This window comes from Miniopterus natalensis, chromosome 2 (genome assembly GCF_054644295.1).
Source record: "Miniopterus natalensis isolate mMinNat1 chromosome 2, mMinNat1.hap1, whole genome shotgun sequence".
Classification (NCBI taxonomy): domain Eukaryota; kingdom Metazoa; phylum Chordata; class Mammalia; order Chiroptera; family Miniopteridae; genus Miniopterus; species Miniopterus natalensis.
Window position 1 is genome coordinate 95,529,124 of NC_142082.1, and position 13,142 is coordinate 95,542,265.

The following is a 13,142-nucleotide window of genomic DNA, read 5'->3' on the forward strand; positions in this document are numbered from 1 at the left end:
CATTTAATTAAGTCTGTGTTTTCTGTATCTTATATTTGTTTCGAAAAAATCATTAGGCCCTGTCCTGGTAGCTCAGTTGGTTAGAATATCGTCCTGATACTCCAAGGTTGCGGGTTTAATCTGGGCACATACAAGAATCAGCCAATGAATGCATAAATAAGTGGAACAACAAATCGATGTTTCTCTCTCCCCGACTCCACCCTCTCCCCCCCTTCTTTTCTTGTTCTAAAATTAAAAAAAAATCATTATACTTAGAAAGTTGCCTGTTATTATGTTACTTTTTTGTATTAATGAAAATAAAGATAACATTAAGCATCTAAATATTTAATTTTTCTTTTTCAGTTTCCAACCCTTTGTAATCAGTACTACAAATTAATCACATTTATCTGTGAGATTTTTCCTGAAAAAATACCACAGCTTCCTGAAGACCTTTTTAAAAGTTTGATGTGCTCTCTAGAACTGGGAATGACTTCATATCCTTTAAATAAGCATCATTATCACTTGTCACATGGAGAAAAGATCTTACCTGAAGAAAAGTTTTTAAAATTTGTATTTTTCTTTTTTCTTTTGTATTTCAGTTTTATTTCTTTAAAAAGCCACCATCTCTGTTAACTGCCTTAATTCTGGGTTTGTTTTGGTGGTGGTGGTGTTAGTTTGTCTCATTTTTTTTCTCATTTCACAGATCCCAGAGGCATTTTGGTCCCTGGTCCTCAAATCACTTTTTTATTAAGTGCCCAAATTTGTAATGTCACATACTGTTGCTGAGTGTCTGATCTGATAATAACAGGGCTTTTATCAGTGTGTGCCTCACAGTCAGAAACATGCTGGAAGTCTCTACTCCCAGACCCCAAACACCAAACACTTGTGGATCATCTCTCAAAACCTTGGGAGTCTTTTCTCACTTAGCTCAGTAAAGACACGTTGCACAGGATATACTTGCTTACCTGCATTCATTTCTAGAAATACAATCCATGTGATAATAGCTGTAATTTTTTGTCTTTAATACCTCAAGTGTGTCCACTTGAATTTGCTCTTTGACCTTCATGATCAGAATGAGCTCGGAGGTGTGCCAGCTGTGCCTGGAGGCCCTGACACCACTGGCTGAGCAGTGCGCAAAAGCTCAGGAGACAGACTCACCACTGTTTCTAGCAACACGGCACTTTCTGAAGGTAAGGTGCGTGGGTGACAGCTTTGAGGTCACCTGCTTTGATAAGTACCCTCAGTGCATGTAAATCTTTCAAATCAAGAAGTGCTTACTTTCTTTAGTAGTCACTTTCTGTTCACTGTGTTTTCTAGAGATCCATTTTCTGTACATGTAACTCTCCACTTCTATTTTGTGTTCTTGAAAATTGATGTAAATATAACAGGTAATTGGATAATTTAATTATACCACAGGAAGTAGTCACATCTATATCTTATCCTTGGATTTTTAAAAAACCATTTTTTAAAATTTTCAGATATATTTAATGACTAAGAACACATATCACTCTCTCTCTCTCGGAGTAGGGAGGGGCTGGAGGACACTGTGATTTTTGTGTGTGTGTCTTATTTAGCAGTTTTCTTGTGCACTTTCAGCTGGTTTTTGATATGCTGGTTCTGCAGAAGCACAACACGGAGATGACGACAGCAGCCGGTGAGGCGTTCTACACATTGGTGTGCCTGCACCAGGTATGGGCTGTGGCTCTTTAGGGCACTGGTCCTCTTAGAAGGGGATGGTTCAGACCCACAATGGGTGTTAACCCTCCAGATCTTAGGGAGTCTCTGACTCAGGGCTGCAGTTTTGTTGCAGTGAGGTCCTGCTTCTTCACCTCCTCATTAGCTCTGACTTTTTTTGTTTATTAGACAAGCTGTTTGTCAGTTAATAAGCATTTATTTTCCCTTCTGCACTGTTATGAACCATCCTTCGCCTTAAAGCTTATCCTTATACAACTGCTAGAAACCTGGAATCAGATGTGAGAGGATAAAGGAAGTATACTTCTGTCCTTGAGGAGCTCAGTTTTGTAAGGAAAACAGGATGAGATGGCACCCAGAAGAAGCTGCCTTCAGAGAGCATGGGAAACAACAGTGTTTATTCCTTACTACAAGATGGAAACAATGCCCTTCCCTCCCCTTCTCCCTCCCCTTCTCCCTCTCCCTCTCCCTCCCCCTCTCCCTCCCCTTCTCCCTCCCCCCCTCCCCCCCCCCCACCTTTCTTCTTTGAGTCCTTAAAGACTGAAGCACTCACTGATGTGGGGCTAATGTACCAGAAGAAAAGTTGTGCTGGCTCACCTGTGTCCCTTCCTTATTGTAAGTGCCCAACAAGTATATGAAAAGAATTAGCCCCCCGCCTCCCCCGCTCCCCGCAGCATGACCAAGTGATTGGCTAGAGAAACTAAGATTTTTTTTTTAAAAGTGTAGAGGCCGCCCTGGCCAGTGTGGCTTAGTTGGTGGAACATTGTCCCATGCACTGAAAGGTTGCTGGTTCAGTTCCTGGTCAGGATGCACATGCCTGGTTGTGGACTCGATCCCTGGTAGGGGGCATGCAAGAAGCAGCCGATGGATGTTTCACTTTCACATTGATGTTTCTCTCTCCCTCTCCCTTCCTCTCTCTCTAAAATCAATAAAAAAATCTTTTTTTAAAAAGTGTAGAGGCCGTAACATTTGCTGTGACTGGCACTCAAGGTTTCATTCATTTTCTTTTTTAGAAAGATAGGATTTCAAGGTGGTCGTCATACTACTTGAAGAACTCCTTCAGGCAGCTTCTGTACTGTTTGTGCCCCAAGGTGCAGGTACTTGGGAGTTCACTTCCTAAGATGGTGCCCATTGCAGTCAGGGGCCTTCCTCTATCATTTGACTTCCTGTTCTTACTAGGAAGATAGGCTCCTTTTCCCTACATATGTAAGCCATTACATTCTGGTTGCCTTTGTAAAAACATATTCATACATTGTAGAGCAGAGAGCAGGAGCTTGGGATTGGTGAGTCTGATGTCCTTGTGGTCTGGCTCAAAGGCACCGTCATTTCACATTAGCAGGGGTGTGGTTTGAGTTTATTCTTGTTCCCCTGTGAACAGGCCTGCCCCTTGGAGGGGGCAGTGAAGGCAGCCACTCTGTTTCCATGGCTGGGTAGGGTAGGGTGCTGTGCCCTGTTCCTTTCCAAATGTAACTAACATCCAGTTTTACCATTTTGGTCCATCATGATATCCCAAGAAGCTAAGAAAAATAGTGGCAAACCAGTTTTTTTCCAAGAGAGCTTATCGCACTGGCCTGGCGGCTCACTTGGTTGGAACGTCATCCCATACACCAAAAGGTTGTGGATTTGATTCCTGGTCAGGGCACATACCCAGGTTGCGGCTCTGATCTCTGGTTGGTGTGCATACAAGAGGCAACTGATCAATGTTTCTCTCTCAGATTGATGTTTTTCTCCCTCTTCCTCCCTCTCTCTAGAAACATATCCTCGGGTGAGGATTAAAAAAGAGAGAGAGAGCCCTGGCTGGTTTGGCTCAGTGGTTAGGGCATTGGCCTGCAGACTGAAGGGTCCTGGGTTTGATTCCTGCCAAGGGCATGTATATTGGTTGCAGGCTTGATCCCTGGCCCCCATCCGGTCTTGTGCAGGAGGCAACCAGTGGATGTGTCTCTCTCACATCAATGTTTCTCTCTCTCTCTCTCTCTTCCTCCCTCCCTCCCTTCCACTCCCTGAAAAGCAGTGGAAAAAATATCCTCGGGTGAGGATTAAATAGAGAGAGAGAGCGCGTATCTTGGAAAGCTGTCCTGGTTTCATTTCCTTTAATGCCGCACCCACTCCTCTGTATAAGGCTCTATTATGGAGGACACTAAAAATATAAAAGCTATACACACACATAATATACCTGTAATTCTTAACCTCTCCCTGCCCTTTCTCCCAGAGCCGTTGATCACAGTGCTGATTTGAGCTGCATGTGCACATTCAAATGTTCTACTCCCACTTTGAGAAAGGACTGAAATACCCTCTTCCTAATTGCCACCTCTCACCTTCATTTGTGTGACCTGCTTTCCACAGAACTGTGTGGACATGGTGTCTGTAGAAACCTCTGGGAAAACGTTCAAAGGTTGCAGACTTAGGTTATGTATAAAATGCAAAACAAACATGAGTAACGTGCTTTGAAAACACAGAAGAGGCAACACAACAAAAATAGGTAACTGCATGGCTTTTGGAGTCAAAAAGCCTGGATTCTTGCTCACAGGCCGTATGATCTTGGATGTGTTAGGTAATCTCACTGTAAGAACTTCCACCTATAAAACAGGAATATAAACAGTACTTGTCTCATAGGGTTGTTATAACAGGTGAATGGGGAAGATTGGGATGGAACCTAGAATGTGTGCTAACTGTGAAGAAGAGCTGGCAGACCCTGCCTCTTAGAATCCCACTGCTCGGTAACGGATGTGACCTGCTTGTGTGGTGCTTGAGGAAGATGTGTTTTTACATTCACTTTATCTCTTCAATAGGCCGAGTACTCTGAATTGGTTGAAACATTACTGTCAAGTCAACAAGATCCAGTTATTTACCAGAGATTAGCAGATGCCTTCAACAAGCTCACTGCAAGTAGCACCCCACCTACGCTGGATCGGAAGCAGAAGATGGCTTTTCTAAAGAGTTTGGAAGAATTTATGGCAAATGTCGGTGGTCTCCTTTGTGTAAAATAAAGAACAAAACTCTATGCTTAATTTAGATCCTTTCTGCAAAGTGCACTGAATTGCTATAAGTTGACTTGAGTCTTGTCCTGCGCTTGAGTTCCTTGGCCATTGGGGTTTTGGAGTCCTTGGCAATTTGACATGTAGCGGATGTGGTGAGACAGGAGAGCTCAGCCTCAAATCAGCATCTGCTGTTGGTGTTATCGCAGTTGGTCATAAGTGTTCTGTAGGTCTCGAAAGGTGATTTAACATCTTCAAAATGAAATTCTATATATGTGCAAACAGATAAGGGCACCATGAAATCATGTTCAGTGCCTTTTCCCTCGTTGTCAGACGTTAGGTGGCTAGCCAAAGTTTAGAATTTTTTTTATAAAATATTAGGTGGATATGTTCGGTGATGTTTCTCAAACATTGTCCATTGACCACCTGCAACCTGAGGAGCCAGACCCTACTGGAGGCTTTCAGAGTCAGAATTCTGTTTGTGGGCTCTGGGATTTTTCATTTTAATAAACTTCTCCCCTCTGCCACCCCAAAAGTTTTGAATCAGTGCAAGAGATACTGAAAACTCAAGAGGTTTTGTTCTGTGGCGCTTTTCCTCCCTGTGATTCAGTTTGAGTTTGGCAGGAGGAGGGAAGGTACTGTGGTGCTTGCTGGCCTTGTAACATCGGCTGGTGTGACAGGTTTTGTGGAGTACCGGCCTCTAGTCAAACTCTGATGCTTGAACTTGAGGAGGAAAGTATGTATATTTTTGTTCCATTAAAAAAAAACACTTTAGGAACTGTAGCCATTTCATTGCCTTAATTTTAAGAAGAAAGGACAAAACTCCCCCAATAGATTTGTTTTAATAAGAAATGCTGTTTTGATGCTTCAGAGTTGGTTAGGATGTTAGCTGCTCTGAACCTGGCACCCTTTTGGTGGTGTATTCATGTGGGTTTGTGAGTGAAATGAAGGCTCATCCATATGTAGTCTAACTCTTTGAGTATGTTTCTATCCAGCTTTGTAGCAATGGATATGGTACTCTACTCTGAGAATGGGAGTGACTGATTCCTACAGACTTTAGACATTGGGGCATTAGGGGCAGTAATGCTAGAGTGGGTATTTCCTCATTTCACAGGAGTCACATAAATTTGATAAATTTTGTACTGCTGCCATACTCCCCTTAAATTATGGAACTGAAAGCTAATTTATAAACTGCAGGCATATGAAACTGCCCACTGCCATGTCAAAGTCATAGGGCACAGCGACACTGCTTCAAAGGGTGGGCTTCCTGCTATGCTCTTGATACCTCTGTGCTAAACTGTTCCTGGAATGTGGTATTACTGTCTGGATTGCGTCCTTCATGATGATGCTTTGTGAAACTGTGTAACTGTTATTAACAGTTACAGTTAACCAAAACAGGAGCATCTAAGTTATATCCAGCTTGGTATGCTAACTTAGACACACGCTGATGAAGAGCCTGGAGCCAGAGCTTTGAGGACCATTTCTATTAGTTGTCATCTAGTAACAGTGGAGGGGAAGCAAAAGCATCTTAAAATGGTTAGGAAAAAACTAATGTCACTCTTCATGATATACACATATTGTGTTTTAAAAAATACTTTGAACCATGGGTTCATTTTTAGATTTCTTCTTTATTTCCCCTTAACAAACATGAAGTCATGTGTACCAGTACCCTCTGTTTTGCCTTGTTCTTGGTGTGTGGTCTCCCAGCTCCGCATACCTGCTCAGTGATTGTAAGCCATGCCTATCTGTGTGTGATGAGTGTAACCCCTTTGCCAAAGAGACTGGGACAGGCAACTGACTGGATAGGTCCACTGGCCATGACAAAATTGTAATCAAGTTTTTAAAAATAAAGATGAGTAGGAAAAGGATGCCTTGGGAAATAAAAAGGCATCTGTATTTAATAACTTATCTAGATGGAAATGTATGTTTTAAATTATCCCAGATGCTGTCAATAATATTGCAGTATTATTAGACAACTTTTAATGAAAACAATATGTATTTCAGATTGGACCAAATAAGCCTTAAGGTATCACCAGAATGTGATTAGTGGTAAACAGGAAAAAAGAGCCAATACCATTTTTCAGGTAATGAGGAGGCCACGTAACTGCAACAGCTAGACTCTTTTCAGGTGTTTGTGTATGTGTTTTCCTAATTGGTATTTGTTTAGTTTGAGTTATTTTACTTTATTTTTAGTGTTGACACTATTACAGATGTCCCCATTCCCCCTCCCCACTATTGCCCACCTCCATCCAGCCCCCGTGCCTCCTTTCCTCTGGCCATCACCACACTGTTGTCTGTGTCTATGGGTTATGCATATATGTCCTTTGGCTAACTCCTTCACCTTCTTTTAACCAGTCTCCCTCTCCCCGCTCCTCTCTGACAGCTGTCTCTTCCATGTATCTATGCCTCTGGTTCTATTTTGTTTGTCAGTTTATTTTTGTTCATTAGATTCTACATATAAGTGAGATCATATGGTATTTGTCTTTCTATGACTGGCTTATTTCACTTAGCATGATAATCTCCAGGTCCATCCACACTGTTGCAAAAGGTGATATTTTCTTTCCTAAAAACTTTTTTATGGTCATGTAGTATTCCATTGTATAAATGTACCACAGCTTTTTTTTCAGGTGTTTATATATATGTTTTCCTGACTGGTATTTGTTTAGTTTGAGTCTTCCTTTTGTTTTATTTTGTCCAGTTTTGTCTTTAGCTACTTGTATTGGCTTTTCATTTGGGGGGGTGTGTGTTTTAATGTTCTTTTCCCAGTGGGGGTCAAGAACACTAACTTAACTTTAGTAAATTGATTTTTACTATTAAAACTGTTGTCCAAAGAGTTTTAAAAACAAGAACATTATCTGTGCCCCTTCTCCTCCCTTTTATACATGTTAAGGGGACACTGTTGAGTATTTGATTTTTCTTAGAATTTTGTGTTCTATGAAATTTCTATTCATATATGGTAACCTTTAACCTCTAGTTTTCAGTTCATTCTTTATTTGGTTTTATTTTCCTGGGCCCATTTGTTTCCCAAGGCACAATCTCTACAGACTTTGTTACTTTCACAATTGGTATTCGTGTAACAGCACCTGTCACTATACTCTTGTAGCTCTGTTACAAGTATTGTGTGTTTTTTTATGGTCCCTCTAGATGGGTGGCTATCTGGGCAGCTAAACTACTTGACAGTACTTCCCAGTGTCCTCTTCACAGTTATTTGGGTCTTTGTTTTTTGCTGTGTCTTAATTTGTTGGAAGACAATGGCATGTTAACATCACTGCATTGAGTTTTCATCTGGTATAAAGTGTGACATTTTATGTAAAGAAAATTGCAATCTTTTTCAAACTAATTTTAAGAACAGTCTTATTTCATTGTAAGCCATGTATTTAATTATATTACATTATTCTGTTCAAATGAGATGGTTACTATTTTTCACAATTTTCATTTCAAAACCCAGCATCTCTATAATACCCTCCCCCAGTAACACTCTCCTTACTATTTGTTGTTGTTGTTGTTGTTGTTAATCCTCAGCTGAGGATATTTTTTCCCATGGCTTTTTTAAGAGAAAGTGGAAGGGAGGGGAGGGGAAGAGAGAGAGAAACATCAATGTGAGACACATTGATTGGTTGCCTCCCACACATACCCTGACCAGGGCAGGGGATTGAGACTGAGGCATGTGCTCTTGACTGGAAATCGAACCCGAGACCCTTCAGTCATTGGGCTGACGCTCTAACCACTGAGCAACACCAGACAGGGCTCTCCTTTTTTTTTTTTTAATGTTTTTTTTCTTACTGATTTTAGAGAGAGGAAAGGAGAGGGAGAGAGAGATAGAAACATCAATGATAAGAGAGAATCGTCAATTGACATCCCTGACCAGGAATTGAACTGTGACCTCCAGGTTCATGGGTTGAGGCTCAACCACTGAGTTATGACAGCCAGGCTCCTTACTGTCTTTGACTGAACTTTCTCTTTTACAAAAAAGGTCCAGTCTATATTTGTAATTTTACCATATTTCCCATTTCTGTTAATACTTGTATGAACCCCTCAAGTATTGAAGGGAAATAGCTGTTGCTTTCAAGTCTGAGATTCCTAGTAGACCATGTTGATTAAACCCTTAAAATACTATTTTGTCTATTACAATTTTACTTGTTCCTGTTTGCCACCTCTGTCTTTTTGGTGGTTGTCATTAGACCTTACTAAGTTAGCTGTCTTTGATGGATAATTGTCGTTATTGGTTCCTGAATAAAATATTAAGTGTTAAGGCAGCAGGAACCTCAATACTTCTTAGGGTTTTGTTGTTTTTTTAAACTAGAGAATAAGGAATTGGTTTGGATATGAGTTTTTAACATAACTTCCTATAAATTCTTCTACAAAACAGGTGGATTTGAAGATATAATAATGTTTTAAATGATTTTAAAATATAAGTGGATATATCCTCTGACTTGGTATATAACTATGTTCTGAAAACACTGATTTTCTGAAATTAAAAAAAAGTCCAAATTAGATACATTGCTGAGCTCAAATTGATATGATGTGCCATGGTTCAAGTTGAACTTTAAACATTTTAATTTACATGTAAGATATGAAGTATGTCTGAGTGATTATAATGGGGACCCAGGGCATATTTAGCCAAAGAATATATTTGGTTCAGGTAAAGACACAAGCTTAATAATGGGTATCTGTTCTACTCTAGAAGACTGGTGGAGTGATCTGGTTCTGACCTGTAGCTCCCTAAGTCTGTGAAGACTGAGCTACTCTAAGACGGTAGTGGTGAAGGGAGGAGTGGCTTGCACATGGGCATCCTGAGGGTCACATGCACATGTCTTTGTCCTCCTCACCCCCTGGGGTTTGCTCCTCACCTGTTCCCAAGCCTTCTTAGCAATGGAGAAGTTTTCTTTTCAGTCTATACTCTTAGGCCTCAGCTATTAGGAGCTGCAGGTATGTACTAACAGCTATCTTTCTTAGCCTGAAATTAAATACTGCACCTGTACTATGTCCTAACAGGAATCTGACCTCAAGTGTGTTCTGAGCCTAGGCTTCCTGGTGTGGTGTAATCTACCACAATATTATGACAGATTGCAAATATTGGTGTTGATTCGGCTCTCTGAACAAAGAATCTCCATGCAGTGAGTTTGTGGTTTATGTCACAAAATGTTAGCATTGCTACCATTCAGCACGTGTAAAATTTTTTAAATTTATAAATATTAAAATTTTAAACTTAAAAGACTTTTCAGTTTTTTCGAGAGACCCAGGGACGAGTATACTGTTTAAATATTTACCTCTATTAACATTACTAATGAAGGTATAAAGTTGCATTTAATTTTTCAAAAGATGCTACAATACGATTTTAGGAAATAAATCAAGGCTATGTATTGAGCCAGTTAAAAGCTGAATATCAAATTGATAAAATTTTATTTGTATTTTTAAATCCATAAATGGGAGTTAATATGTGTCTTTTAACTAAATATTTTTATTACATTTTTGTTTTGACTGTGTGTGATTTGTTCATGGGTATTTAGACTATTTTATGAAACACTGAAATGGTGCTAGGCATAGGATGATTGACACTGGGGACATACAGTCATAATTTAAAATAAAAAAGATGATATATCTGTATAGATAAAGATTTGCTTTACCTTCTGTGAGAATACCCAACCCTAATAGAATATTCAGGATTCAGAAAGAAAGAGTTTTGTTTCTGTTCTGTAATATTCAGGGTTTATTTATAATTTATTTATTTAAATTCTCATGGGAGGATCTTTCTTCCATTGCTTTTTGGAGAGAGCAGAAGGGAGGGATGAAGGGGGAAGGAGAGAGAGAGGGAAAGAAACATCGATGTGAGAGAGAGACATCGATTGGTTGCCTCCCCCACGCACCCTGACTGGGGTCAGGGATTGAACCTGCAACTGAGGTACATGCCCTTGAATGGGAATCGAACTGTAACCCTTTGGTGCTCAGGCTGATGCTCTAACTATTGAGCAACACTGGCCAGGGCTCAATGTATTTATTTTTATCTCATCTCAGTCTTAGGTACAATTTCAGAGTTATTAATTAAATAATTGGATTTGGGTCGTATTTGTAGTAAGTAGTTTCAGTGGTTTGGGTCCTTTTTTTGGCGTTTCAGGGAAGGTGGAAAAGTAACATTCTGCTGTATCAGACAGACTTTCACTCTTTACCTAATCTTCAATCTTAAACATAGGCAGTGAAAAGTTAATTTTTTTTAAGAAAGAAAATGCGTTTTGAAAGTATATTTATTTTAAACTTGATTTTACTTTGAATATTCATTGATTTATAACGGTATTTCTTAGGTTACATTGAGATTTGATCCTACTCCAAGAGTGGATATAGAAAATTTAGGTTTAAGAGGACTAAGCAGAAGCATATTGAGTTTTCCTTTTCCCCCTTTAATTATTAAGGGCAGGACCTGGGACACAGACTAATAGTCATCTGTTATTTGAGAGAGCCAGAGGTGATTTTAAAGGCCCCAAATATAAAAATCTGGTATTGTTTTTTAAAAGACATCTTTAAAATATCATGCTCTCTAAAAATACAGTTGGTTTATATCATCTGGTTTACAAATGATGCCTTGGAATGTTGATAAGATTATGAATAATTTTCTTTGTTTTATAAACATGGGATCCCAGATTGGGTCAGTGTGCATTCTTTGTAATCTCAAATAGCAGTTTAGTTTTACTTTCTTTTAAAACTAAGTGGAAGCAAAGGACATACTTGAAATTTATGAGAAAATCTTTTGTTGGGGCATTCCATACAGTACTAATGACAGCATACTGTTTAAATTCTAGCACATTACTCAGTAAGGTTCTTTCTTGTGTGAAGTTAAGGGCTTTACTACACTGCTCTAGAAGAGCTCAATCAGATTTCCTCAGCTTATTTAATAGTCTCTTAAAGCATCAATGGGACTAGAATACCGGAGCACCCTTTGCAACATGCTTACGTTAATTTTAGTAATTTGGTAATAAAGCACTTGAAGAATTGAAGAAAAACACCTGAATCTGTTCTTGTAATGATAGAGAATTAGTACTTATTTTTTAAAAAGGAAAATTGAGTCTAGGGTCATCTTTATCTTAAGAGATCTTAACAGATCTTAACAGAGTAATCTCCATTTCTTTTATGCACCATTTCTGAAGAGTAGCAAGGTGAACAAAAATCACTTCTGAATACACAAAGGAATAATTCCTGAATTAGATTCGAAAGCATCTTTTCAAGTCCAGTTCAACCTAACAAGTGATTTTCCCTTCAATGAGAATCAAATTGCCTTTGATATCTTAAATTTTTTATGATTTGCAAAAACTATTAAATTACAAACCAGGAAAATTTTTTTTATCCTCACCAGAGGATATTTTGTCCATTGCTTTTTCAGAGAGGGTGGGGGGAGAAATATCGACACCGATTGGTTGCCTCCTGCATGCACCTCAATCATGCAAGCCTGCAACCCAGGTACATGCCCTTGACTGGAGTGGAACCAGAGACCCTTCATTCCACAGGCCAGTGCTTTAACCACTGAGCTAAGCTGGCAGAGCTCACCAGGAAAATTTTAATCTTCATGTATTACTGTGAGCAGGCTGTCTGAGCAGTAAGCACTGTTGGTGGAGGTATAACAACTTATTGACTTCCTGGTCACTTTAATGATAAAAAAATAACACATTACACGAAGGTAATTATCACATCTCACATACTATGAAAGCAATTAAAACTTCTAAAGTTTAAAAAGATCCGTTTCAAACTAAAAAGAATTTGCTTTAACATGGCTTTTAAGTTACAGGCCAGGGCAGTCTCCAATGTATGGAATGCTACACCTTTGTGAAAAATATACTGCCATAAAGTTGGTTCTGTTTCTTGGTTCATGTTACTGATTTTTAGTTTCTTCTATATATTTTCTTTCCTGTTCCTTTGCCAAGTTACACCTGGTTTTGAAATACTTAGTTTAATAGACTTCTCATCAGTTCAAAGACATCAAAGTAAGAAGTAAAGCATGGGTTGCTACAGACCAGGAAACAGTATTTATAATAGAAATTATGGTACTTCCCAAGTTGCAAACCTGTTTTATGTACTATTATTTGGCAGCTAAGTCATTTATTTATATCCTCAATTTATGCCAGGAAGGATTTAAGGCGATTCTGCAGAATATATAAAACATCCTGATAAAGTTGGTAAAGGAAAGGAAGGTAGACACATAATACAGGTTGAATGCCTTCCGGAATGGAAAATAAGTGCATCAGTATGATTTAGTAACTACCCGGGTTAACAAGTGCCTGTTATGTGCCAGGTACTTTGCTAGAGGTTTTAATATATACTGAAGGAATGCCCTCAACAGACGGTTCTAGGAGGTTCACGGCAAGTCTCCCACGTTTGGAATCATTTCCATAGGGCAATATTGCTGCCTGATGATTAGATTATTTGCCAAATCAATAGCTGGCCTTATTTCAGCGTGAACACAGCTTCTACCTTGTCTGCTCACTGACCAGATGTCGCCTTCGCTGTCAC

The 13,142-nt window shown here is 39.3% G+C and overlaps 1 protein-coding gene across 3 annotated transcripts in view; it reads left to right on the top strand.

Annotated features, from left to right (window-relative positions):
- The window catches only part of XPO4 (exportin 4), a 103,536-nt gene extending 93,421 nt beyond the window's left edge, over positions 1 to 10,115 (top strand). For all 3 annotated transcript variants that reach the window (XM_016203540.2, XM_016203541.2, XM_016203542.2), the window contains 4 exons: positions 343 to 473; positions 1,052 to 1,169; positions 1,576 to 1,668; positions 4,461 to 10,115. In XM_016203540.2, coding sequence (XP_016059026.1) covers positions 343 to 473; positions 1,052 to 1,169; positions 1,576 to 1,668; positions 4,461 to 4,658 — 540 coding nt within the window. In that variant the 3' untranslated portion in view covers positions 4,659 to 10,115. The remainder of the gene's footprint in view (positions 1 to 342; positions 474 to 1,051; positions 1,170 to 1,575; positions 1,669 to 4,460) is intronic.
- Positions 10,116 to 13,142: the final 3,027 nt, after the last annotated feature.